This window comes from Rattus norvegicus, chromosome 14, assembly GCF_036323735.1.
Source record: "Rattus norvegicus strain BN/NHsdMcwi chromosome 14, GRCr8, whole genome shotgun sequence".
Lineage (NCBI taxonomy): Eukaryota > Metazoa > Chordata > Mammalia > Rodentia > Muridae > Rattus > Rattus norvegicus.
The window spans coordinates 2,184,999-2,210,747 of NC_086032.1; the positions used below are offsets into that span (position 1 = coordinate 2,184,999).

The 25,749-nt window shown below is 48.1% G+C and overlaps 1 protein-coding gene across 5 annotated transcripts; it reads left to right on the forward strand.

Annotated features, from left to right (window-relative positions):
* The first annotated feature begins 490 nt into the window (after positions 1–490).
* On the forward strand, positions 491–19,193 carry Gfi1 (growth factor independent 1 transcriptional repressor). 5 transcript variants are annotated; one of them, XM_008769920.4, is made up of 8 exons: positions 491–2,366; positions 4,383–4,545; positions 4,847–5,032; positions 6,368–6,855; positions 6,977–7,114; positions 7,976–8,141; positions 15,905–15,955; positions 16,540–19,193. In XM_008769920.4, exons 2-7 carry the CDS (start codon positions 4,431–4,433, stop codon positions 15,907–15,909), a joined length of 1,098 nt encoding a protein of 365 aa, XP_008768142.1. In that variant the 5' UTR covers positions 491–2,366; positions 4,383–4,430; the 3' UTR covers positions 15,910–15,955; positions 16,540–19,193. The 5 variants fall into 5 exon arrangements, 4 of the variants coding, with proteins under 4 accessions (XP_008768142.1, XP_008768139.1, NP_036698.1 ...); XR_359278.5 differs by lacking the exons at positions 15,905–15,955; positions 16,540–19,193 and adding exons at positions 10,479–10,829; positions 10,949–11,736 and having other exon boundaries at positions 495–2,366; XM_008769917.4 differs by lacking the exons at positions 15,905–15,955; positions 16,540–19,193 and adding an exon at positions 10,479–11,736 and having other exon boundaries at positions 495–1,649.
* The last annotated feature ends 6,556 nt before the right edge of the window (positions 19,194–25,749 follow it).

Consider the following 25,749-nt stretch of genomic DNA (forward strand, 5'->3'; position numbering starts at 1 on the left):
AACCAGACAGGTCTTTGTAACCTCTTCTCCAAGCCAACCTTTTAAGCTTTCTGGGTGCCATTCTCACTGCCTCCCTCCTATGCTCCCCAAGTATAGGAATCACACCCCAGCATCTCCATGTACCTCAGAGTGTGCTATCCTCGCTTGCTAACTGCTTTGATGTGTATTTATTTAGTTTAAGCACGGGGATTCCACAGCCATCTACCTCTGACAGCCTCCAGAGGACCCTTGCGCCAGTTCTTACTAGCCAAATCCCAAGAGGCCACCAATAGCGAATAGAAAGTGATTAGTCAAAGGTGGGCTTAGTGTTCAGCAGCACTTAAATAAACTGTTCTCTAGTCACAGAGCCTGAGTGGGAAAATTTGACTCTGAGCTTCTATGAAAAAAAGAAAAAAGAACCAATCAGTTCTACCGTTTATTCTGTTTTGCTTAATAAGAAGTTTAATTGTATCGTTCTTGTAATTTTCTTTTGAAAATTTGATTTTCCTTGTCAAGAAGAGTAGAAGATAGCAAGGTAAAGAGTTGCTTTGAGACTATGAATTGACCCAATGAATTGACAAAGCACACAATAAATGAATTATTAATAGAATATGCCTGATTTACCTTTAGCTGATTCAGTATGTGTGATCCTTTTAAAATTGCATACCTCTGCGTTCATTTATTTTTTAAAAAGAGGGGTGTGTTGAGAATCCTGCAGCTGAGGACTGGATAGCAAGCAGACAGGATGTGTCTCCTACCACACAACAGTGATATAGGCTGTATTGATAAAATTTGTAACTTATCAAAAACCCCGAAGAAATGCTATGCTATCCAAAAACTTTGTACAAATTTACTTTTTTTTACAGTGAAAAATATCATTGACTTTTTTCCCACAGAAAGGGCTTTTTCTTATAACGGTTTTAGATTTATCTAAAATATAATTGCAGTTAGTTCACTGTCAGGTGTGTGGCAAAAGAGTGCAAATCGCGGGGTTCGTTCTTCAGAACCAGCAGGGCAATACGCTTGAGCACGTATTAGTTGTTTTTGTAATCTGCGGGGCATCACCTGACCCCCCAGGATCTCATTTCATAATGTTGGTGCACGAAATAACGTTCGAAATCCAGCCCAATTCGCTTGGAAGAGCACTGTGCTGACAACAGCTTCACCCCTGCGGGAAGGTGCACAGTTCACAGACCCAGCACAATGTTCTCAAGTGGTTATATTTTTTATTTGCAGAAGAGTGAGGTTTGAGCGCCAGCCCCCACCCTGTCATCAATAGTGTTAATTCCACGCCTCCATGGAGGGCAAGGCCACGGTGGACATTATTCTGAAGCCTTCATTTTGCAATGACGCCAAACGTGCCCCTGGCCCAGTAGTCTGCTGCGGCTTCAGGCGCCACCCCTCCCAACCCACCCCAGCCTGGACCAAGTGAGGCTCAGCTGAGCCGCAGCCCTGAAGTCGCCTTTAATTTCCCAGCTCCGACCACCGGAAGCGAGCGCGAGGCGGGGGCAGGGTGGGTAGGACGCACCCACCGATGCCGCCGGCGCCCGCTGGACGCGCCACCAGCCCGGCCCTTGTTCGCCGGGCTCGACGCTCGCCCACCTCTTCCAAATTTAACCGTTACCTAAATCCGAAGGGAAATGAGCAAACCTCTGGGATTGGGTGTCAAGGTATTTTCAGCTTCGTTGGGCGTATTTATCCTCAAGTGTTTCCACAACAAGTTATTTCGGGGGCCCGAGGCGCAGGTTTCGCTCTGCGGACGCGGTGGCCAGTGGCCGGGCTCCAGCCCGGCAGCACCGGGGTTCGGTGATTCACGGCTGCGATCGGGGAGCGATGCTTGCCCAAGCAGGCGACCGGGTTGTGTTGCCCATGGCCAGAGGGTCCAGGAACTGTGCGAGCTGCCTGCTCGCAGCGCTCGCCAGCTCCCGTCAATCTGTGTCCTGAATCTGTGACTTCTCGCTGCGGAAGTCTCCAGGAGCCAAGAATACTTCGATTTTCTTTCTAGTCATTTCTAGTGCTGGGTTCTCAGACATCCCGGGGACTCCATAGATAGCCCCGCGGCCCCACAGATAAACAAATTGGGTGGGGGTAGCTGCTTAGGGGTGCCCGGGGAAGTTGGCCGCAAGGATACCCCCCTCCTGTCACCTCCTGACCCCTTGCGCAAAGGAGGCTCGTGGCCCGCTGTCCCACTGGGGGATGGGGATGGGGCTGAGAAGGCTAGTGAGCGCCTCTAACGCTCAGGAAGTGAAGTTTGCGGTTTTGGGGGCTGAGCTCGGAAGCAGATTAAGAAGAAAAAAAAAAAGTCAGAGAGACAGATCAGTCTCTCCCGAAAGCAAGATTCAGTTTGCTCACTCTCAGAGCTCGATGCCCGCGCCCTGACCCCGCAGGTAGGTTTGCTGAATTGCTGGGCCTCCTGCCCAGGCGGGGGTGGCCTCGAGAACTGGTAGGAGGAGGACATCGACACTGTGGGGACGTCCCGAGGGCGCAGGCGGGTCCCCACCTGCCCACCTGCTGCAGAGCTCGGGCTGCTGGGTTCCGAAGCCACCCAAGCGGTGGAGCGAAAGATCTGGAATAGAGGGGCACACGGTTTGGCTCTCAGAGAGCAGGGTGGGATCCACGCGGGAAGGAAACATCTGGTGGGCATGTGGCGGCAGCTGGGCCCTGGAGGCCGCCTCCTGAGCGCCCTGCCTCCAGCTCCCGAATTCCCAGCCTCAGAGGACAGGGAAGCCTGGCGGGCGGCTGTGTCAGGAGCGTGCCGCCCCGCCCCCGGGACGCCAGCTGCAGCACGAGGTTGGCTTCCCACGCGCTGGGCCTCCTCGCCGTACCCCTACCCCTCCTACCCGGAACCCAGCAAAGCCCTCCGAGGCGTAGGCTTGTGGCCTGGGCGAGGACACCACCTCTGTGTCTGCCCTGTCCCGCGTGGTGCTGACACGCAGGGTCAGCGCGGGACCAGGCAGTCGTGCTTTCCCACGGGTCTCATTCCTGGCCATCGCTGGCCGGAGCCTCACCGAGGCCCCCCGTAACTCTCGCCCGGTTCCCCTGCTCTCCGTGCGTGCTTTAAGAACTGTGGTTTGGTTGGAGCGTCTGGCTGTGCGGGAAAATTGAAGCGGCGGAGCCCGCGTCCTGGGAGCCAAACCGACCGAGGCCCGTGGCTCCCTCGCCCCGAGGTCCCCAGGAGCCTAGGTCGAGCCCTTGGGGACCACAGGCTGTGTCCTGTTTGGTGCCCGCGGGCAAAGGGGCTCGGGTCCGGCAGTCTGAACCGCACGAAGCCCAAGGGTCAGGGGCGTGCGCAGCCCTACGCCGTGGTCCCGGAGCCCGCCGACGACGTTCAGCCTCCATTGCCTGGGACAGTGGAGGCAGGCGGATCCGTTTCAGCCTAGGCCTCCCTAGGGTCGCCCCCGGAGAGGGCCAGGAGCTGGGACGCAGTCGCGGCCCCGCCTCCCCGCAGGGCTCAGGTTTCGACCCGAGATTAGGTGAACTGATTGGGGGTTAGAGAAAGCGACGCCAGCTCTCGGTCGTGCTGGCTCCGGGACCCCGGCCTCCTGGCCACTGCTCACTGGTGCGCGCTCCGGTTTCATCTTGCTGGCCCGGGAAACCGTTGGCGCTCCACAAACTTGGGCACCGCGTGCTTTGCCAGCAAGCGCGCAGTTCACACCAACTTCCCTAGGACAAGATTTTTGGTGAGCAGATCGGAAAATACTTCTTTCCGGGACTTAGGTTCCGAAGCGAGGCCCACGGGTCTGGAATGTTTCACAGTGGTCGCTGCCCTGGCCAGTGTCGCGCCACTATTCCAGTGGGCGTTTCTCCTGGGACAAGTGCCACCCCACCTCACTTTCCTGTCCCTCAGGCTTCCTGCCTTCTGCTCCAGCCATTGCAGCACCCAGTCCCTCAGTTCTGTCTAGTACGCCCCTTTGTCGCTTCTGTGTGTCGCGGGGCTCTTGGAGGTTTTGGCTCCAAGCCCCTTCCGGGTCCCAACCACTGATGCCCCTGGTCGGCTAAACTAATCCACGCTTCCCGGGCGCGCCGCAGCTCCAGAAGGGAGCAGGCGAGCTTGCAGGGCTGACTTGGGATAACGGGCCGGCCGTGGACTACAGTTCTCTGGAGTGATGATCTAGCTTTGCTAGGGAAGGGGAGGGGCTGGGGCGTGGGCAGGGCAGAGCCAAGGGACGTGAGCCAGAGCCCGGGGACAGGTTTTACCACTGAGCCGTGGCAGTGGCGGCGGAGGCCCGGACTCGCGCCACCTGTCCGAGTGCCACCTGGTGAGCGTGGCGCCTGGGTCCAAGCCCCTCCTCCCGCGGCTTCCCTCTCTCCTCCCCGGCCCGCACTCTCCCTCAGCCTGGGAACGGACCACAACCGCCATCGGTGCTGACCCTCATTTCCACCCAATTTTCCCCTCCTCTCAGAACTCAGAGTAACCGAGGGTCCAAACATCCGACCAGCGGCTGGCCACCATGCCGCGCTCATTCCTGGTCAAGAGCAAGAAGGCGCACAGCTACCACCAGCCGCGTTCTCCGGGGCCGGACTACTCCCTGCGCCTGGAGACCGTGCCTGTGCCGGGCAGAGCAGGTGCGAGGCGCGCAGAGGCCGGGAGGGGCAGCTGCCAGGGACGCCGACTCTGCTTCAAGCCACCTCGCTCCCTAGGAATCAGGGGAGGCCACCCTAACGCCCCTCGGGTGCTTTTTTTGTTTCCGGGAGCTCAGATTTGTTGAGCTTGCCAGAGATGCCCCGGTGCTCGCAGTCGGGGCTCTTGAATCGGGGAGGGCTCCGGGCCGGGTCTGAGTGGACAGAGGAGGACGTGGGTACCACGGTGGAACCACTTCAGTTCGGCCAGGTTTAGGTTTATTTCTCTCCTGAATCTTCTCCGCAGACGGCGGCGCTGTGAGTGCAGGAGAGTCGAAGATGGAGCCCCGAGAGCGTTTGTCCCCCGAGTCTCAGCTTACCGAGGCTCCAGACAGAGCCTCCGCGTCCCCCAACAGCTGCGAAGGCAGCGTTTGTGACCCGAGCTCCGAGTTCGAGGACTACTGGAGGCCCCCTTCTCCCTCTGTATCTCCAGGTAAGGACCCGTGGCGAGGGCTTGTGGCAGAGAGCGGGGGAGAGGGGAGGCACAGCACGGAGGGAAGCCCGCACAAGGCATGCACAGGGTCAGCCTAGGGAGCTGGCTCCTAAGGGAACAGGGTTCAGGGGGAGGCATCCAGATGTGCGGGACATCTTGCCCGGTGTTCTCTACCTCCTTCCAAGACCCTTAGCTCTAGGCTGGCCCTTATTTCGTTTCCCAGGAACTGACAGGTGAGGTCAAATGAGCTGGTCCTCTCTGGCTGACATTTCTTTTATGTCCAGAACTCATTGTTTAGAAAGTGTCAGATCCCAGAATCCAGGACCCAGACCTGAATACCTCAAGCAGGAGACCTGGGCAGTGGGACAGAGCCGGGCACCACACTGGGGAGTGAGGTTGCTGCTGAAAATCTCAGCTCGCTGGCTCTGCCTTCACAAGTTTCATTTTCTCTCCTGTTAAGAAGGCCCAGTCTGGGGAATCAGCATGCTCAGGTTCATTTCCAGGGAGCTATTGGCGAGGGTTGATGGGGGTATCTCAGGTCACAGAAGAAGTAGAAAGGAGATCAATCCAAGTCCTGCCAAGAGCAGGTTATTTCCCGGTCACACTAGCTCATTCACCCTCGCAAGCAGAGGGCTCTTCCTGGCTGCGTGTGACCAGGCTCTCATGGGACAGGTCCGCCCAGAGTCTGTGGCACATTTCCTTGCATCCATTCACTATCCAGTTGTAGCAAAATCCACGCGTGTGAAGGGAGAGGTGTTCTTCTGAAGGTGGTGGCTAGCCCTTAACTGTAACTTTTCATCAGGAATTTCTCAGGGATGGGCACACTTGGCGCCCCTGTCTGCTACCCCTTGCTGACCACACTGAAAAGCTTCATAGCTTTGAGAAATCTTGGTGCCATCCCAGTTTGTTTAGTCTGATACTCCTAGATAGCCTGGGCCCAAAATGTATTGACCTTCTCCGTTCTTCATAGTCTATTGCAAAGAGAAAGGAATTGAGTGGAGGAGTACTCAAAAGGAGTCAGGAGTCAGGACCCTAGGCCTAAGCTCTAGGTGTCTGTCCCAACAGGACTAGCAGGGGCTCGGGGCTGGGAGTGGGTGGGGTCCAGCCAGAGAACCATCATGAATTTACCCACCTCTTCAATCTGTACCATTTAAGTACCACTTTGCTGCCCTCCCACTGGCCCGGGAGCCTCGCGGGCCCACCTGAGTTTTATCCGGGGTGTCCGGGTGTACTTGGTTTTCTAACCAGCTAGGGCGCCTGACAGTAGCGATTATGCACTGCGGGCTCCGCCCAGCAGCCTCGAACCTGACCCAACGGCCTCCTGTGCCTCCTCAGCGTCGGAGAAGTCGCTGTGTCGCTCTCTGGACGAAGCCCAGCCCTACACGCTGCCTTTCAAGCCCTACGCGTGGAGCGGCCTCGCGGGGTCTGACCTGCGGCACCTGGTGCAGAGCTACCGGCAGTGCAGCGCGCTGGAGCGCAGCGCTGGCCTGAGCCTCTTCTGCGAGCGCGGCGCGGAGTCCGGCCGCCCGGCCGCGCGCTACGGCTCGGAGCAGGCTGCGGGCGGAGCGGGTGCGGGACAGCCTGGGAGCTGCGGAGCAGCCAGCGGCGCCACCAGCGCTGGGGGCCTGGGGCTCTATGGCGACTTCGCGCCTGCGGCGGCCGGGCTGTTCGAGCGGCCGAGCACAGCCGCAGGCCGGCTGTACCAAGATCGCGGCCACGAGCTGCACGCGGACAAGAGTGTGGGAGTCAAGGTGGAGTCCGAGCTGCTGTGCACCCGCCTGCTGCTGGGCGGCGGCTCCTACAAATGCATCAAGTGCAGCAAGGTGAGGCTCCCGCGCACCCGGCCTCATCAGCCCTGTGTCCCCAGCCCGTGACCCTCCAGCGTGCGCACCCCGCCACCCGCCTCAGCGACCTTCTCCCTGCCCTCCCCCCACTCGCCCTCAGGTGTTTTCCACACCGCATGGGCTGGAGGTGCACGTGCGCCGGTCCCACAGCGGCACGAGACCCTTTGCGTGCGAGATGTGCGGCAAGACTTTCGGGCACGCGGTGAGCCTGGAGCAACACAAGGCCGTACACTCGCAGGTAAGCTTGGCGCTTGCGTCCTGGCGCTGCACTGGGGATATTTCAGTTCGTCCTCCGCTTGGGCACCAGCCACTTTCCTACTGTCCCAGGACTTTCCACGGCCTTTCGGTGCCCCTTCTGCTTGCTCCTATTTAGGTGTACAGAGAATCCTGGGTGATAGAGGTCCAGAGTGTAGTGCAATCTGAGATTGCAGCGTCGCACCGCTGTGAGCCTCCAGCGGTGGAATTCTGGTGTTTTGTCGCAGTTTGCTGTAATGCACTGGCTTGACTGTTTATGTTCCCTTCATCTTTCCTGACTGGCAAGGGAGGATCTCAGTTCACGCACAGCGTCCAGTAGTGAATGCTAGCCATTTACTCATCCATTTAGAACTTGTTTAAGTCCGAGGCTTTGGGCACCTGAGAATCACAGCACACCAGGTCCTGTATGATGACTAAAGAGAGGGAGATAAGGAAAATACTACACAAGTGTCTGTGACAGCAGCCCATCTGGTCCCAACCCCACAGTGACGGGGAGGAGGGGCAATCTTAAGTGGCTGATGTCCTGCTGAAGAGGGTGTCAAAAATTCAGGGCGGAGCTACACTTTTGCCCTGGGGTGTGGAGGGTTGTGGCTGTGAAGTGTTTTGATAGGAAACATGTTAATCAGTGGGTGTTGAATGATGGGGTGGAGGGAGAAGAGGGTTTCTGACTTTGGGAGATCAGTAGGTGTTGGGGAGAGAGGGGGGGGAGGGAAGAAGGGAGGGAGGGAGGGAGGGAGGGAGAGAGAGAGAGAGAGAGAGAGAGAGAGAGAGAGAGAGAGAGAACACCAGCCACACGAAGGCTGCTGGAAGAGGCACCCATTTCTCCCTCCCTTCCTTTCTGCAGGAACGCAGCTTTGACTGTAAGATCTGTGGCAAGAGCTTCAAGAGGTCATCCACACTGTCCACACATCTACTCATTCACTCGGATACCCGGCCCTACCCCTGTCAGTACTGTGGCAAGAGGTTCCACCAGAAGTCAGACATGAAGAAACACACTTTCATCCACACAGGTGAGCTAAGGCTGGGCTTGCAGGAGATACCTGGAGATGACTCCCCTCCAATGTTCTGTCTCCAATGAGTTCTCCCCGAGAGGGAGAGGAACATTGGTTTGTCCTTGGGTCTGAAGGAGTATCTTCCTCTATGGTAACAGCTTTGCTGCATCAAGTCCTCCCAGGGGGTCAACGTAAACGTTTTCTAGAGATGTCAGGATTCATATAGGTCACCCAGGCTTCATTTTCATAAGGCTCACTTTGAGTGGAGAAAGAAAGGCAAGTGTTCCCAAGCTTCCTGCTGTCTGTGTTGACAACTCCAGGAGACAGGAGCTGTTTCTTCAGCCACATTTTAGAGATGAGGAAGTCAAGGCTCGGAAGGATGAAATAATGCGTCCAGGATTACAGAGTTCAAGCTCAGGTTCGTTGGTCTGAGCTCTCAAATTCATGTAGTCTGGACTTGTTTCCTGTGTAGCAGACTTTCACAGCTGTGGGAGTTGGTTAAGGAGGATTCGTTTGTTGTTCTTTTTGAAACATCAACAATTTTGTTCCCCAACGGTGACAATTCCTTACCTAGTACTTTGGAACATCCAAGTTTCAAATGGTTCATTCCCCTTTGGTTTTTTTCCTGCTGCTCCACACAGTAAATTGGGATCCTCTTACTCAGACAGCGAGTGATCTGTCAGTCAGTTTCAGTTCTCCTGTTTCCAGTCTGGGACACCTTCCTTAACACTTCAGGAGCAGATGGGTGGGCTTACTCTCAGGAGCTTGTGAACTAAAGCGATCCTTTAAATCAGACCACAGTGGGATACAGTGGTACACAGGAGGCAGAGACCGGTAGAGACCTGTGAGATGGAGGCTAGCCTTGGCTACATAATGAGTCCTAGGCCAGCTGGGACTATACAGCAAGATCCTGTATTTAAAAAAAAAAAAAATCACAGTGCCTTCAGGACCCCACAATTAATGTTAGTAAGTATTTGTGAACAGTGTAGACATTTGTATCAGAAAACTCAGGCAAAACAGCCTCGGTTTAATCATGTCCCCTTGACTGAAGTTTCCTTGTAATTCACTCTTTATAAGTTGCTTGCGAAACTTGTCAAAGTGCATATGGAACCTTGGCTGGATGGCCAGTTAAGTCTTTATGAAACGTTTATTTAATTAAATGATTATTTAAATGTTTTAATAAACCTTGGGTAGAATTCATTTCTCAGACATATTTGATTCTAGAGGGACAGGGTAAGTTTTGTGGGGTGAGTCTTTATCAAGAAATCTTGAGCACGGGCTGGGGATTTAGCTCAGTGGTAGAGCGCTTGCCTAGCAAGCTCAAGGCCCTGGGTTCGGTCCCCAGCTCCGAAAAAAAGAACCAAAAAAAAAAAAAAAAAAAAAAAAAGAAATCTTGAGCACAAAGAGAGATGGACGTTCTTTAGAAACCAGCAAACAGGCACTTTTCGGTTTGATTCCCTCTAGGTCAAGTACCAACCATAGAACCATGAAGGGATTATTTGGGAACATGTGTCATTTCCTCAAATTTTAACCAGAGCACAAGACCAGGAAAGACAAAACCTGTTGGTTTTCTTCCTATCGCCTGCTTTTAAACAGTTTCCCTCTATTGTTATCTATTGATCTGTTGTGAAGCGTTGACATATTAAGAATACTGTGATTCAAACCTCGAAAGGAAGAAAGAAAGAAGTAAAAGGTAGAATAGACAACCTTAGGGGTTGGGGATATAGCTCAGTGGTAGAGCGCTTGCCTAGGAAGCTCAAGGCCCTGGGTTCGGTCCCCAGCTCCGGAAAAAAAAAAAAGAATAGACAACCTTAGGACATTATTTGTGGCTCGAATGTGGATTTTTAAAAATTTAAGACATTGGACAAACCTGTGTTCTTCAAGAGCAAGAAGGAAGACAGCTTCACTGGTCACACAAAACAACACCCACTTGGAAACTCAGATTTGAAAACTTCCTCTGATGAAAGCAGTCACAGGGTCTGTAGGACAGCCCCTCCCACCTCTTGCTGAACATCTGCTCTGGGGGCCCTGTGCTTCTAAAAGTTGGCAGGCTGGTCCTGGGGTGGATTCAGCTGGGGAGGGCACGTGGCCTTTACTCAGTTTCCGTTTAGCAGGAAACCGTTTGAGACCTCTGTCTGGGAGCCTCCACTCAAAAAGTCTCCCTTCCACCTGGTACACCCGTGGCTTACTGGTACTAAGTTGCAGGCCAGGAGTTGGTTCATGTTGCAAACCATCACTCTCCAATGTCGTGAAAGTCTTAGGCAGCTGCTAGCAAGAGCACAAGGGTCGCAACGGGTCCCTCTCTAGCTTTATCATAGGCTCATACTTCCTGCCCTTGGTCTCCCATCCTTGCAGGTGAGAAGCCCCACAAATGCCAGGTGTGTGGCAAAGCCTTCAGTCAGAGCTCCAACCTCATCACTCATAGCAGAAAGCACACAGGTTTCAAGCCCTTTGGCTGTGACCTGTGTGGGAAGGGCTTCCAGAGGAAGGTGGATCTCAGGAGGCACCGAGAGACTCAGCATGGACTCAAATGAGTACCCTGGCAGTCTGCAACACCAACTGTCTAACACTACTGTGAGGGATGTCTTCCCTGCCTCCCTCCAGCCCCTTCTCAGGCCCTGAGTCCAGTGTGCAAAGCTCATCTTGGTTATTCCCCTTCGTCTTCCTTCCCGGAGCTCCTGGAGGAGATGAACTCCTGTTTCTAAGGTCAGCCCAGTGTGGGATCCACAGAAATCGTTTGTGCTTTGGGCTTCCCTACAGCTGAAGCCGGGAATCAAATGAGATCTTGCACCTCCCAGTTCTTCCCTTTTCTGCCCTTCTCACAGGCGGGGAAGAACTCTGGGCAGCTGCTAAAAGGGGAGGCATCACCGCTTGAACTTTGGACACCACCGATGCTTTTATTGAGAAAGACTGACCTTTCTGGGGAGACTGCTGACCTCTTTGTCCTCCACCAGACACCGGTTTAGGGAAGGAAACGTATCCCTTTGAAATCATCAGAAGCACCATCAGGCCTGCCAGGAGAAGGAGCAGGAAAAGGCGGACTTGGCGATGAGAGGGAGTCAGAGGTCCCGTGGAGCCAATCAGAGTGGGTGAAACGGCAGAGGAGCAGCTCCTCTCAGAGGAACGGGCTCCTCTTTTACTCAGCGCGTGGTTGTTGGCCACAGGTTATCAGAGTAAAAAACCGCATTAGGTATGGGAGAGCCAGAGGTTAAAATCGACGCTCCTAACCCCCAAAAGCTATCAGTAGGACCCCAACATAGCTAGAACCCGTGTTCTCCGCCTCCAAGGGAGTTCTGAAAAAGGCCACACAAACATTCGAACTTCTTTTTGACACTTCTGGAGTTTTTCAAGCATAAACGAAACAGAACTGGAGAGTTATTTCAAAAATTCATGAGCAAATCCAGTTTTTATTGTTAGGTGGAATTTTATAAGATGCCCAAGCTGGCAGGTGTGGAGCAAAGGCTGTGGCCTCAACTGCCGCCCCTTATCATCTAGGAAGAACGCATTTCCTGTGCGGGTGTAAATGTTTCTAAATCTCCTGAGTGCATTGTGAACTAGCATAATCATATTTATTAGAATGTTGTTTTAACTTAATAAAGTATTAAGATTATTACAGCTTGTCTTTCATTAGGCCAGGAATTTGGGGGAAAGGGCATTGGTGTTTTTGCTTATTTTTTTTTTTTCCTGTGGGGTACACCGGGACCAGAGGACTGCAGAGGAAAACCAAAATGTAAATCACAACTGCTCCAGTTTCCATATTCCACCTCCCCCCTTTCTTATTCCTGAGAACTTTTAAAAAGATTTATTTTTTGTTAGTTTTAATTATGTTTCCATGTATCCCTGTGTGTGTGTGTGTGAGAGAGAGAGAGAGAGAGAGAGAGAGAGAGAGTTTCTTTTTCATATCTAAGCAATCTCGGACATACACTCTGTGTGTGTGTATGTGTGCATGAGTGCACATAACCACAGAGCCTAGAGAGAGCATTGGATCTCCTAAGGCTGGAGTAGTTTTGAGTGGTTGCAAGCCACTAGATATGTGTGCTAATAACCAACCCTGGTCCTCTGAAAGAGCAGGAGGCAACTCTAAGCTGCTGGACTAGCTCTCCAGCCCCCAAAACAATCTCTCTCTCTGTCTCTGTATCTCTCTGTCTCCCTGTCTCTGTCTCCCTGTCTCTGTATCTCTCTGTCTCTCTGTCTCTCTGTCTCTGTCTCTGTCTCTCTGTCTCTGTATCTCTCTGTCTCTCTGTCTCTGTCTCTCAGTCTCTCTCTCTGTATCTCTCTGTCTCTCTGTCTCTGTATCTCTCTGTCTCTGTCTCTCTCTGTCTCTCTGTCTCTGTATCTCTCTGTCTCTGTCTCTCTCTGTCTCTCTGTCTCTGTATCTCTCTGTCTCTGTCTCTCTCTGTCTCTCTGTCTCTGTATCTCTCTGTCTCTGTCTCTCTCTGTATCTCTCTGTCTCTCAGTCTCTCTCTGTATCTCTCTGTCTCTCTGTCTCTGTCTCTCAGTCTCTCAGTCTCTCTCTGTCTCTCTGTCTCTGTCTCTCTGTCTCTCAGTCTCTCTCTCTGTATCTCTCTGTCTCTCAGTCTCTCTCTGTATCTCTCTGTCTCTCTGTCTCTGTCTCTCTGTCTCTCAGTCTCTCTCTGTCTCTCTGTCTCTGTCTCTCTGTCTCTCAGTCTCTCTCTCTGTTTCTCTGTCTCTGTCTCTCTGTCTCTCTGTCTCTGTCTCTCTGTCTCTCTGTCTCTCAGTTTCTCTCTCTGTCTCTGTCTCTTTCTGTATCTCTCTGTCTCTCTCTGTCTCTCTGTCTCTCTGTCTCTGTTCCTCTCTCTCTCTCTGTATCTCTCTGTCTCTCTGTGTGTGTCTCTCTCTCTCTCTCTCTCTATATATATATATATAATTTCTCCCTTTCCTTTTAAAACTGGGGTCTCACTATATCTATATAGTGAACTCATAGAGATTTGTCTACCTCCTAAGTGCTGGGATTAAAGGTGAGTGCCACTATACCTGGCTAATATGTCTTAAATGAAAACTTAGGAAGTATGAAATACTCAACTTCTATAGCCTTGTAGAGTCCTGGATGGACCCACAGAGACACCAATTTTTACCTTTGAGAATTTCACCTTAACAAAAACAAACAAAAATAAAACAAAACCTAAACAAAGCCTATGTCCTGGTTTTTTGAGGACATGGGCTTCTAGATGAAAAATTATAGACCTTTGATTCAGAGACCTGAATGCTTTTAAAATGTGTGTGTGTGTGTGTGTGTGTGTGTGTGTGTGTGTGTGTGTGACTGAGGTATTCTGTGTCTTGGCAAGTATTTTCACTTTCTAGTTTCCTTAATCATAAAGCATAGCTGTGGTCCTTCCACCCCAACCTAATTTTGACTACTCAGATTCCATGGAGACTGTAGAGAAGGGGAGAAAAAGGGAGGGGAGGAAAAGAGAGAAATTGACTGATTGGCTGGCTGATGTATGGAAGGGAAATTGCAATCCTAAAATGTGAGTGAAATGTGAAATGAGGCTCAGGGCTTACCTTGGGGTCACCCTGTGATTATCACCATTACATTCTATTATGACTTGGATACCCCAAGTTCCATATTTTGGTGCAGGAACTCAGCCCTGAGGCAGGAGCTGATACAGAGGCCATGAAGAGCACTGCTTTCTTGCTTGCTCTCCGTGGCTTGCTTAGCTTGCTTTCTTACAGCACCCAAGACTACAACCCAGGGATGGCCCCACCCACGATGGGCTGGGCCCTTCCTGTCAATCACTAGTTAAGAGAATGCACCACAGGCTTGCCTACACCCCGATCTTATGGAGACATTTTCTCAACTGATGTTCTCCCCTCTGAGATAATGCCAACTTGTGGCAAGTTGACATAAAACTAGTCGGCACAGGTTACTCTGTTCCGGTTCCATCAGTTGGTCCTTCAAAAGACTGAAACCAGGATAAGGTCCTAGCTTCTCTACTACCTGTGCTCTGAAGGCTTCTAGCCAGAGACTCAGACCACGTAGCCCAGGGAACTGACAACACTATTTCTACTGATCAATTTCTCACATGTCAACTGAGTACCCAGCATGTGTTTGGGAACACAGAAGTGAGGACAAGTCCCACGGAGGAGCTTCATTCTATGGAAAGCCATCTGCCTCTGTTTGCAGCCGGGAATCACACAAGGCTTTCTCAGTGGGGCTTGGGTGGTGGTGGGGTGAACCTCTCAGATTAAGTCCTTGGCCGTCCTTGTTGGTTTTCCACGACTAAATCTTTCCATGTCAGCTGATTCCCATTCAAAGTTTACCCCGGTAGAGGTTTGAAGGTAGCGTCTCAGAAACTGTGGGTGATAAAGAGCCCAGGCTTGGGGGAATCGTTTCACAGTATCTGGGGAGGCAAAGCCCTATCAAAAGAAGATCAGAAGGCGCCTTGTTCACAAGTCAGTGTGGGCACCCGTCTCTTAGGACCAACCTGATTCAAAAGTAAAATTATAATGAAGGAGGAGGCAAGCTGATTGAACCCGTGGGTTCTGTCTTCTCCCCATCTTGCCGGATGGCATCAGAATATTTGTTTCATAGGTTTTGTTTACGGTATTAGGTCTCTCTCTCTCTCTCTCTCTCTCTCTCTCTCTCTCTCTCTCTCTCTCTCTTTCTCCCCCATCCCCCAGGCTGGGCCTTGAACTCGCAATTCCTACGCTTTACAACTCAAGTAGTTGGGATAACAAGAAAGTATGTCTCACTAATGCTTAGGCTAGAAATTATAATTTTGGCATTCGCCCTTTTATTGGGGAAAAATATTTATCTCTGTATCCCTCAGTTTAGAATCAAAACAAATTACTGTGCCAGTCGCCCTGTGAAATTTGAAGATTGAGAATATCTCTCTTAATGTTATTACTTTGCTCCATTAAAAATGGATTGTGAATATTCCGCCTTGCATTATTCACGAGGTGGGCTCTATGCCTTTTGTCTGCCGGAGTAACAGTAGAAAGGGTAACGGGAGACACCCAGCGCACCTTTGTTTCTTCCACTAAATTTTTAATAACGCCTCCAGCTAGCCAGTTGGTGAAGCTCAGCTCTTGCACAAAAGTGGAAAAGCACAGCTAACCCTGTTAGCCGAGTCTTTCAGGAGCTAATTTGAGTTTGTGTTCATCTACACCAGACATGATTAAATTACCTATCAAGTGTGCCGAGCTATCAGGATTCAAGCCCAGTAAAAGGTGAATTCCATCTGATTGATTTGAGACACAAATGGAACAACTGAGGTCTCTAAGCACCGCCTTAATTAAAGGGGCAGCAGAGTGTCATTCCGGTGCCTGCCACCACCCCTGAAAAATGGGTGTGCATAGTGATTTGACATAAGCCATTCTGCTGGGAGCCTTTCTGTTTAACCTGGTCATCTGACAGGAGTAAGCTAAGAGCGAGGAAGCCAAAAGGTCTTCACTCTCTTCCTTTGCTTGTCTAGGGCTCTGTATGGTTCAATCTGCACTTCTGAATTATTACCCAAGTCAAAACTTTCTATGGAGCCCGTTATATATTTATTTAAACATTATTTATCATTAAGCCAGATCTAAAACCTAAAAACTTCAGAGACATTTCACTCAGTGCCTTTCTAACTTTAATCCATGGCTTAGTTTTTAATTTGTTTTAATAAACACTTATACTTACTTTTTTATATTTTATGGTCAGGGTACCTATGATTTATATCTAAGTGCTTCATTCATTTATTTACCATATAGGCATATATTTTAAACTGAAATATTTTTCATAATGAGAATTTAGACCTTGTTTTTTGTTTCTTTTGAGACAGGTTAGGCTCCAAGTTGGTCATCTTCCTGCCTCCAGAGGGTTAGATTTACAGGTGAGTTCTAACAATCCTTGCTTGGACAATTTTTGTGGTTAAGGTTGTTTTTGTTTTTGGTTTTTTTAATGTCTTAGTACTTAATTATAAATTTTATAATTTTTGAAGACTTATTAGGAAAAAGTGAAGTTTTTAAATTATAGTGCTTTTCACTCTAAGCAAAACATTTAAACCACTGGAAGTTACAGAGAAGAAATAATAACTTCAGGTATACACGCCATTTACTAAAGTATTTACTTTATATATTTTATTAATTTTAAAATTTCTGTGTTATACACACACACACACACACACACACAAACACACACACACACACACCCTTTAGACTCTGGATACTAGGCTTCGGTTGGCAAGCCCCTTGACTCACTTTATTTTGAAATAGAATCAGTTTCTATCCCCCAGATGACAGCATGGGAGAATTCCTGCCTGTGTCTTCCAAGCCTTAAACGATGTTTGGAGATTGGATGTGAATGCGGTTGTAATCTGTATTTCATGGTTATCTCTTCATAAGTTTATTGGCTTGGCTGGTCTCCCTCACCATGAAATGTTTGTTCACGAACTTTGGATTTTTTTTTTTTAACCAGGCTGCCAGTTTCTTTATCAGCTTCTTTCTGTGTGTACGGAACACTCACTCGTTAGAACACAGGCTACAAGATGAAAGGACTCTGTCAGACAACATGGTGGGTGTGTATTCCCGTGACCTTCCTCTTTTCTTGTTCATTTTTTTGTCATTTTCAAGAGAAAGAGTTTCTCTGTGTAGCCCTGGTTATCCTGAAACAACTGTAGACCAGGCTGGCCTTGTTTCAGATCTCCCTGTCTCTGCCTCTGGAGTGCTGGGATTAAAGGTGTCTTTTGCCTTATCACTTTGATGAGAAGGTCAGTTTGGTTTTTGTGTTAGCATAGTCAGATGTACTGGTATGTCCCCAGCTGGTTAGTTTTTTACCAACTTGACACATGCTTGGGTCATCTGGGAAGAGGGAACCTCAACTGACAAAAATGCTTGTACCAGATTGGCCTGCAGGAAAGTCTTTTCTTGACTGATGATAGATGGTGGTGCCACCCTGGGCAGGTAGTTCTGGACTGCAGGCTGCACAAATCATGGGTAGAAATCTTGGAAGCAGATTTTCTTCCTGGTCTTGAGTTCCTGGTTGCTTGAGGGGAGTCTTAGCTTCCTTTAGGGTGGGCTATGATCCTGACCTGTAAGCTAAACTAATCCTTTCCTTCCCAAGTTGCTTTTGGTCGAGATTTTTTTTTTTAATAGCAGTAGAAAGTGAATCAGGACAATTCCTCTACGGTTGTTTTTGTTGATTCTTTTCTTAACTTAAGAATCTCTGGGGCTAGAGAGATGGCTCAGTGCTTAAGAGTATCTGCTTCTCTTGCAGGGGGGACCTGGGTTCAGGTTCAGTTCCCTTCCCTTCTGATTGTGGTAGCTTCTATTTCCTTCCTTTCTTGTTTTTTTTTTTTTTTAACTTTTCCTTTTGTACTTCCAGGATCACATAAATCTATGCGCCCAGCCCAAGTTTCTGTTCTCCGTGGGTCTTTCTCTGGGTTTGCCACTAGTCCTACTGTCTATCTCTGCTTGAGCCACAGTCCCATAAATAATTAAAGTAAAAGTTAGCTCCTAATGACTAGCAGAGGAGGCTTCTCTCTGACCTGATTCATTCTCTTCAAAATATCATGGCTACTCCTGACCCTTGTTCTTGCACATGAAAACTTTCTTGGAATTTTGGTGTGTGTTACTGTCATGACTCTGAGCCATCTTTGGGGTTTCGGTTATGTCCCTTGGTAAAAGGATTATCCCACCTGAGCTTGCTGACTCCCCTTATAGAAATGTGGGTAGGGTCAGAACTGAGTATCCTGTTATCTGTGGTTTGCAACTCTGCCTCAATTGTTTGTGGCCCTTGGGAATAGGAGGAGCTAGAGTATATGGGTAAGGAAAACTAGCGGAGTTGAGTTCCATCTATTCAGTTAGGGAAAAGCATCATTCCTACTGTGCAGGTTTGGGGGAGCAGCACCCTGCAGGAAACCCCCTCTTGCTGCTGTGCTCAGTAAATTCACTTGGTCCCTGGTGGAATCTTGCCTCAGTCTGTTGGTTTGTTGTTGGGACCACAGCAGGAAGAGTAAATGTTGCTTAGGACTCCCCTTGGGAAAGAGTTTATCAACAGATACATTGTTTACTTTGAGGAGAGTAGGAATCATTTTGATACTAAATATAACATAGTAATTATTTATTTGGTTTTTAAAAAGTTTCTTTGTCATATTCTCCCTATATGAATATATATGTACTTATAAACACATATGACGGTGTGCTGATCTTACAACTCTGTTACATTTGCTATATATATAATTTTAAACAGCCTATATAAGATAATAATAGTAAGATATGAAAATGATTATAGCTTTTTCTCCCCCTCCTTTTAAGTTATTCTTCCTGTCTTTGTGGTAGCAGTGGTCAGTACTGTGTTGAATGGGAGTAGTGAATGCTTTTAATTTTTTAAATTTAGTGTGATGGTTTTGGTAGGGTGGAGGCAAATAGCTTTTAAAGAATCAAGCTGAGGGGTGGAGAGATGGCTCAGTTGGTAAAGTGCTTGCTTTGCAAGCATAAGGATTTGAATTTGGATCCCCAGAATCCATGGGAAAAGCCAGGCAAGAACCTCTAATGAGGATACTGGGGAGTTGGAAACAGGAAAATGCCTGGGGCTTGCTGGCCTGCTGGTCTTTCCAGATCAGTGAGCTCCAGGCTCACTGTTAGAAAATCATCATCATCATCATCATCATAAATAATAATTAATAATAACGATGAAGATAGAGAGTAATGTAGGAAGACACATGCCATTGTCTTTGGCTTTCATACTCAGGCACACATGTGTGCACATACACATACATAACACACACACACACACACAAAATAAATACATTGTGGTGGCTGATCTTGATTTTCAGCTTGTTACAACTGGAAGAGGGCTCTCAGCTGAGGAACGCCTCCATTAGACTAGCCTGTGGCCACTTCTGGGGCATTTTCTTATTTGCTAGTGATGTAGAAGTTCTCAGCCCACTGTGGCACTACTGTCCTTGGGTAGGTAGGCCTGGGTTGTATGGGAAATGTAGGAGCCAGGGATCCAGCCAATGAGCAGTGCCCCTCATGGTCTCTGCTTCCGTTCCTGCCTGAGCTCCTGTCTTATTTCCCTCAGAGATGGGTTGTAATCAGTGAGATGAAATAAACTCTTCCCTTCCCAAATCGCTTGGGGTCATTGTGTTCATCCCGGCAACAAACACCAAAACAGAACAGAAACAAATGTTCGCAGAACTGTATTTGCCAGTCATGGAAGCGCCCGTATTCTCAGCACCAGGGCGGACGCCGGTGGGTCTCGGACAGTTCTAGTCTAGCCAGAGTGACCCCTCGGAAAAAGAATTCTTCTACTCGGATTAGGGTAAGATTTCTATTTCCCTCCCTTCTTTGTAAGTGATGGGACTGGAATCGGGGGCCTTTGATCTACAGCACCCCACTGCTGAGCTACACCTGGGCCCTGGTTATAGTGTTCAGAGATAAGATCTCTCCGTGTAGTTCATTTGCCTTTGTCTCCCAAGTACTGAGAGTTCAGGTGCGTAATTACCCAGATACACGAGTTCTTCTAGTAGTTAATAAGTATTTAATCTTACTGTGTGCTTTTCAAATTTCTTGAAAAGTTTTATGGCCCTTTCCTTTAATTTGTTTATGTGACAAGTATTTACAGTTTAAAAAAAATGTTAAAATTATTATTCGTACTTCATTATGACCATCCAAGTGCTGGGATTTAGGGATGGGCTACCATGACCCACTAAATGTTAGTCTTTTACTCTGTTATATTGTCTATAAATGTTAGCTGTTCCCTAATTTCCAATAAGCATTTACTAATAAAATTTTACATGGGTGTGAAAGACAGAGACAGAGAGGGAGAAGGAGAAAGTGAGAAAGATTGAGACTGAATTATTCTGACTGGTCCCAAACATATTGCTTTAGTATGCCAGTTCATTTTCTGGTATTTGGGGAAGGATCCTAAACTTGCAAGGCTTATTAAAGCCTGATTTGTGACTGCAGGGAAGAGGCAAAAGCAGGAAGCCAGATTTTCTTCTTAAAGCTTTGCAAACTTCATTGAGAAATTTCTTATTTTTTTTTAAATTAAGAAGCCTAGTTTCAATTCTGTTTTTTGGTTTTTTCCCCCCCACACGAATCAGACATTCCCTGGTTGTCCTTTCTGAGAAGTAACTGTCCAGTGTGTCTAAGGTCTGCAGAGACAAGTATTCTATAGTTAGAAAGATCAGTCATATCAGAGCAGAATGCCAGTGTGTGACTTGTGGGGCAGTTGGGAGCCATTCTTTCTTTAACATTTAGTAGACCCCTGTATATTTCACCTCTTGACTTTACCTTCCCTGAGATTTCACAGAAACCCGACTTCCTCTTTCCCGGCACTGAGACCACTATTCATGGGATGATAATAATCTCGACCTCGCTGAGGGAGAACCGCCACAGCACAGTGTTTTTGTACTGCATACTGTGACTTGCTCTCGCCTGGTGTTTGGTTATGCCAGATAATGTTCAAAACTCTTTTTATTTGAAAACCTTCCTCTTTTTTTTTCTTTATCTAAACTACCATTTTAAAAAAAATCTAAACACGACAACTATCAAAGCATGCTTCAGATGTAGCTAGGAAAGCCCTTTCACTCCAGAAGAAAACAGATTTATGTTATCCCTCTACTCTCTCCGTTCATCTGCCTCTCCCCATGGTTCAAAGAGGAATGAGCGGCTGTAGTCCGTAGATGCTTATACATTTCTGTGAAATGACTTTGTTCCGTGTGTGCATTGCACATCCCTTGTTGAATTTTCAAAAGGAAGGTGTTAGCAAAGCCAGACAGCACTGAACATGTACTCAGCATCCGATGGTTCACAATGCAGCCTGCTGCTGTGTAACTTCTCCTGGGGATCCTAACAAGCATCTGTCCACTCAGACGCAGCACCAGTGACTGACCACAGAGAAGAAGTCTACTAATCCTAGCCTGGTGAACCAGAGTGCATTGCATGTACTGACCGAGCGTGGGTGACTCGGGCAGCTGCATCACTGAAAAGCCCAACCCAGCATGGGTGGACTACCCTTTAAAGCTGTATCCCTGGAATTTCCTGCACAGTTGGCAGGCGGCTCCACAAAAGAGTCCGCTCTCCTCCCCAAATCCTTTACTACGTATAGAACCTCTGTGGGGAGGCTCGTGGGTCTTGTTACTTTGTTGTAAGTTCACAGAACTTTCTCTTTAGTCTTCGGCATTTTTCTGTTGGGGGGATGTTTCAGCAGAGGAAGCGGCTGACCAGTGCTTTTCAAGTCTCAGTTCATTTTCAGGCGGGTCAAGCACTACTCAGGGCAGGTTTTGGCTGACACACAGGTCAGTACCTATTTTCATATTGGGCACATGAAACGTAAGTCAGCAGTGGACTGGGAGATGTGAAGGAGCCCCAAAACTAGGGCCAAGCACGTAACTGGTCCAGGAAACACACCAACACTTTCTGTGCACCCCTAGTGATTCCCTGTGTTTTCGTGGAGGGCTCTTTTCTGTTAGTCATTGGTGGTCCAAGATTGGGAAGTTTCGGGTCTAGGATATAAGTCTGAAATTTTCTAAGAAAAATTTCCATTAGTTTGGAGAAATAGAACAGTTGAGTTAAGAAGCATGGAGTTGTGCTGGATGTGGAAGTATATGCCTGTGATCCTGGCTACTAGTTCAAGGCCAACACAAACATATGCAAGTCCTGGTTTCAAATTACTAAGTAAAAGTGTCTGAGGAGGCAGCTTAAGGCAGAGTTCTTGTCTAGCATCAGAGGCCTCTGGCCAGGTTCAGTTCCTAGTACCAAAAAGAAAAGGAGTGGGCTGGGGAGATGGTTCAGTGGTTAAGAGCACTGACTGCTCTTCCAGAGGTCCTGAGTTCAAATCCCAACAACCACATGGTGGTTCACAACCATCTGTAATGGGATCTGATGCCCTCTTTCTGGTGTGTCTGAAGACAGCTACAGTGTACTTATATATAATAAATAAATAAATGTGTTTTTTTTAAAGGAAAGGAGTGAAACCCCCTACAGTGTACTTACATATAATAACTAACTAACTAAATAAATCTTTTTTTTAAAGAAAGGAATGCAACCCCATTGAATTGAAAGCAGGAAGGATTGCCTTGTAGTTACCTTTGTAAATAACATTATATTGAATTGACTTGTATGGTTATGGAGGGTGGACCAACACCTGCAGTGAGGGTGCTGGAGGCCTGGGGTAGCCAACAATGTCATTCCAGTGTGAGTGAGGGCTCACCACTGACATCTTAGATATAGTATATTGGTGGGACTGAGACCCCCCCCAACCCCAGATGATTCTATTTTGATCCTTAGTTGATTGAGCAAGGCATTACAGAGGACATTAGACCTTTGCTTTCACAGTAACTTGAGTGTTAACCTCATTCAGAAAGGCCCTCACAGACACACCCAGTATAATGTTTGACCAACTCTGTGGGAGCCCTGTGACGTAGTCAAGTTGGCATGAAGTTAATCATCATGGTCGTCAAACTGCTAGGGTGCTTGTCAGAGCAAACAGCTCGCTAGTTGCTGTAGTGCACGCCTTGAAATCTCAGAGCTTACACAATAAAGTTTATTTCTCAAACATCATGGTGGATTTGGGTTGTGTGCACACAGATGCCTTTGCATGTCATTGAGAAATCTTGACCTCTTCCTTCTTGTGGTGCTCCTAGGGAGTTCTGGGAGTCTTTCTCTGGATTCCCTGCATTTAGCTAACTGACAAATGGAGATAGGCAGCATGTAGAGATGACATGGAACCTCTGCCAAGACTGGGTGATCCTTGGGTGGGTTATGCTTGATTGGGGCTGCCATGTGACATTCTCACTCCACTGTAAAGGAGGAAACAATGTATCCTTCTCTTGATTGTGCTGCAATGTGACATTCTGACTCCACTGTAGAGGAGGAAACAGTGTATCCTCCACTTGTGCTAAGACAGAGAACATTGAACTGGTGAGCATGTATTCTCTACCAGAGCCCTAAGTGGCTTTTAGCAGGTTCATCCTTTCTGGGTAAATTTCCTTTTTTTGTAAACTGAGGAAGATAGACCACTTGCTCTCAAGGGGACTTTCCAGCTCTGACCATCTAGTTCTGTGATTCTATCAAAACCCTGGCTGGGTTCTGGAAACACCCAGTACAGAGATTGGCTTTTCCCAGCCTAAGCGGAAAGAACATCGAACAGAGACTGTCTCACCTCACGAGATTCTTTTGAGGTTGGACTGTAGCTCTGACCTGGTTTTGTCCTTCCTGAAGTTCCCAAGAATTACGCTGACACCTTGACCCAGGGTCATAGAGTCTCCTAACTTTCTGGCATGTGTGAGTGGATAAAAATATGGCTGTGACATGTCTTTTATTTTCTTTCCTCCTTTTCATGTTGTGAAAAGTGATGCTCCTTTGGGGGTGCTTTCTAAGATGTGTTTTAGAGAGGGGTGAGTGTTGTATACATCCTGACCCCAAGGCAAACCCGGGGAGATCATGAAAAGCTGGCTGTGTCAGAGTGACTGCGTTTATAAGCTATCTTTATATAACTCTGGGCTTTTCCTCCTGACCACTTTGTTCCCAAAAATAATGACTCTAAGACTAACTATTTATTAATGACTACTTAGTCCAATAACCTTGGCTCTGTTCCCTAAATAGCTCATATGTCAATAATCCAGTTCTATTAAGTGTGGCACATGGCTGGTTAACTTCTTCTCAGGTTTATTTATCTGTCTCCTCAGAATTTCTAGGCAAATCTAGTGTCTGACTATTTCCCAGAATTTCTCTCTCTCTCTCTCTCTCTCTCTCTCTCTCTCTCTCTCTCTCTCTCTCTACTATAACTCCCACCTCCTACTTCCTGCCTCAGCTCATTGGCCAAAGGCTTCTTTATTGACAGGTGATGCTCCCATACATTACATAAAGATTCTCTCTACACTTTTATTTTCCTGATGATTTCTTTTATTTACTCTTTTATAATTAATATATAACTCAAGATCATGTCTATTGTATTTTTTACCACTTCTCCAGGGTTTTTATCAGTTCGGTTCAGAAAGTAAATACTTTATGAATAGATATTACTGGGGCTGGCATGTACCTCCATAGTATCATAGAACCTGGATGTATAGCATGTATAAGAACCTGGATTTAGTTCCCAGCACCTCCAAAATTTATCTTAAAAATTTAAAGTTCAGAGCAATTGGAATTCTGGGTGTGGCTATGTTAGAAATACATGCATACATTTACCTACTTATTAGTGTGTGTGTGTGTGGTGTCTACACATATGCTACATATGTGTACAGATGTGTGTGTGTGTGTGTGTGTGTGTGTGTGTAGGTGCCTGTGCATGTAGACCTCAGAGGTCTGTTTGGATGTCTTCTTCTGTCATTGTCACCTGAACTCTCTGAGACAAGATCCATCACCAGCTAGACTGGTTGTGATCTCCCAGGATCCCGTCTCTGCCCCTACACTGGCGGTGTTAACATGCCTGCCACATGGCATCTTTCACATGGATGCTGGTGTCCTGAGCTCATGCTGTCATGCTTGTACAACAAGTACTTTTGAGATGTCTCCCTAGCACCGCTGATGTTTTCAATCTAAACTGAGCCTACACTGCAGACAGAATAAGTGAACGAGAGGCCAAGAGCAGTCATACTTCATGGTCTAGTCTGGGCTTAGGGTTTCAGAAAGGTTAAAACTAAGAGTTTGGCTGTAGTTTCCTCATATCAGAACGCCTGTGTGTGATGTGAGTTTGGCAGGAATGGGCCAGACTGCACTGGGAGGGACAGTAGTTTTACTGCAGAGTCAAGCAGGTAAATCATGGCTGTCTTGTTTTGGTCTCATGGTGTGCAAGGATTAACTGAATTTGTTGTTGTCGTTTTTTTTTTGTTATGTGTCCCAGGCTATCCTCTCGTTCCCACCCCAAGTACTGGGATTATGCCAGTGTGTCCCCATACCTGCCCCTGACTTTAGATTATCAAGTAAAAAGGAGTTGGATGTCCCGAAGCTCGCTGTCCCTGAAACACATGCTGTGATAGATCTTTCCTTAGCCCATGTTTTCAGTTTCACTATGACGTTGTCTCTTCGAAACATCTGGTTTCCTCTGCTCACCAATCCCACTCTAAAGATTAAACACAATTCAGAAGCTTAATCTGCAGAAAAAAAAAAGATTACCACATCACACAGGGCAAGAGCTTTACCGGTGCAAACCAAGTGCAGCCCTCACTGTAACCCAGGGCTTGGGAGGCTGAGGAGGTGCGTGAGTTTTGGGAAACCTTGGGGAAACGAAAGGCAGGAAGTCAGGAGAAGGTTTTCTGGCGTGGAGTAGCCTCGAGGTAAATGGGTCACCGTCATGTTTGTTACCGATGTCTTTTTAAATTTGGGACAGGCTTTCCTGTAGTTCAGCCTGGCCTCGAACTCATGTGTAACAGGATATGACTTTGAACTTCTGAGCCTCTGGCTTCTCTACCTTTTGAGACCTGCGATTACAGGTGTGGCACATGTCTCATATTAGCACCTGCTATCACTTATTAAAAGGATATCAACAAGGGGCCCGTCAGGGGTTTGGGTCCTCGGACTTTGGCCCTAAGTCAAATTACTGGCCTCGTTCTTTAAGGTGAGCTCACGTCATTAGTTGATATTCTCAGTTAGATTGTGGTTAATTTTAACACTATCAACTTAGGAATGAATCGCACACATTTTGATAAATCTATTCTGGTAATTTCTTCCTGTCACA

Excerpts from the sequence above, each read along its gene's own strand:
- Gfi1 (XM_008769917.4), top strand. The coding sequence starts at position 4,431 with ATGCCGCGCTCATTCCTGGTCAAGAGCAAGAAGGCGCACAGCTACCAC. Across the intron at positions 4,546-4,846 it reads GCCTGTGCCGGGCAGAGCAG|ACGGCGGCGCTGTGAGTGCA; the intron begins GTGCGAGGCGCG and ends TCTTCTCCGCAG. Across the intron at positions 8,142-10,478 it reads ACACACTTTCATCCACACAG|GTGAGAAGCCCCACAAATGC; the intron begins GTGAGCTAAGGC and ends CCATCCTTGCAG.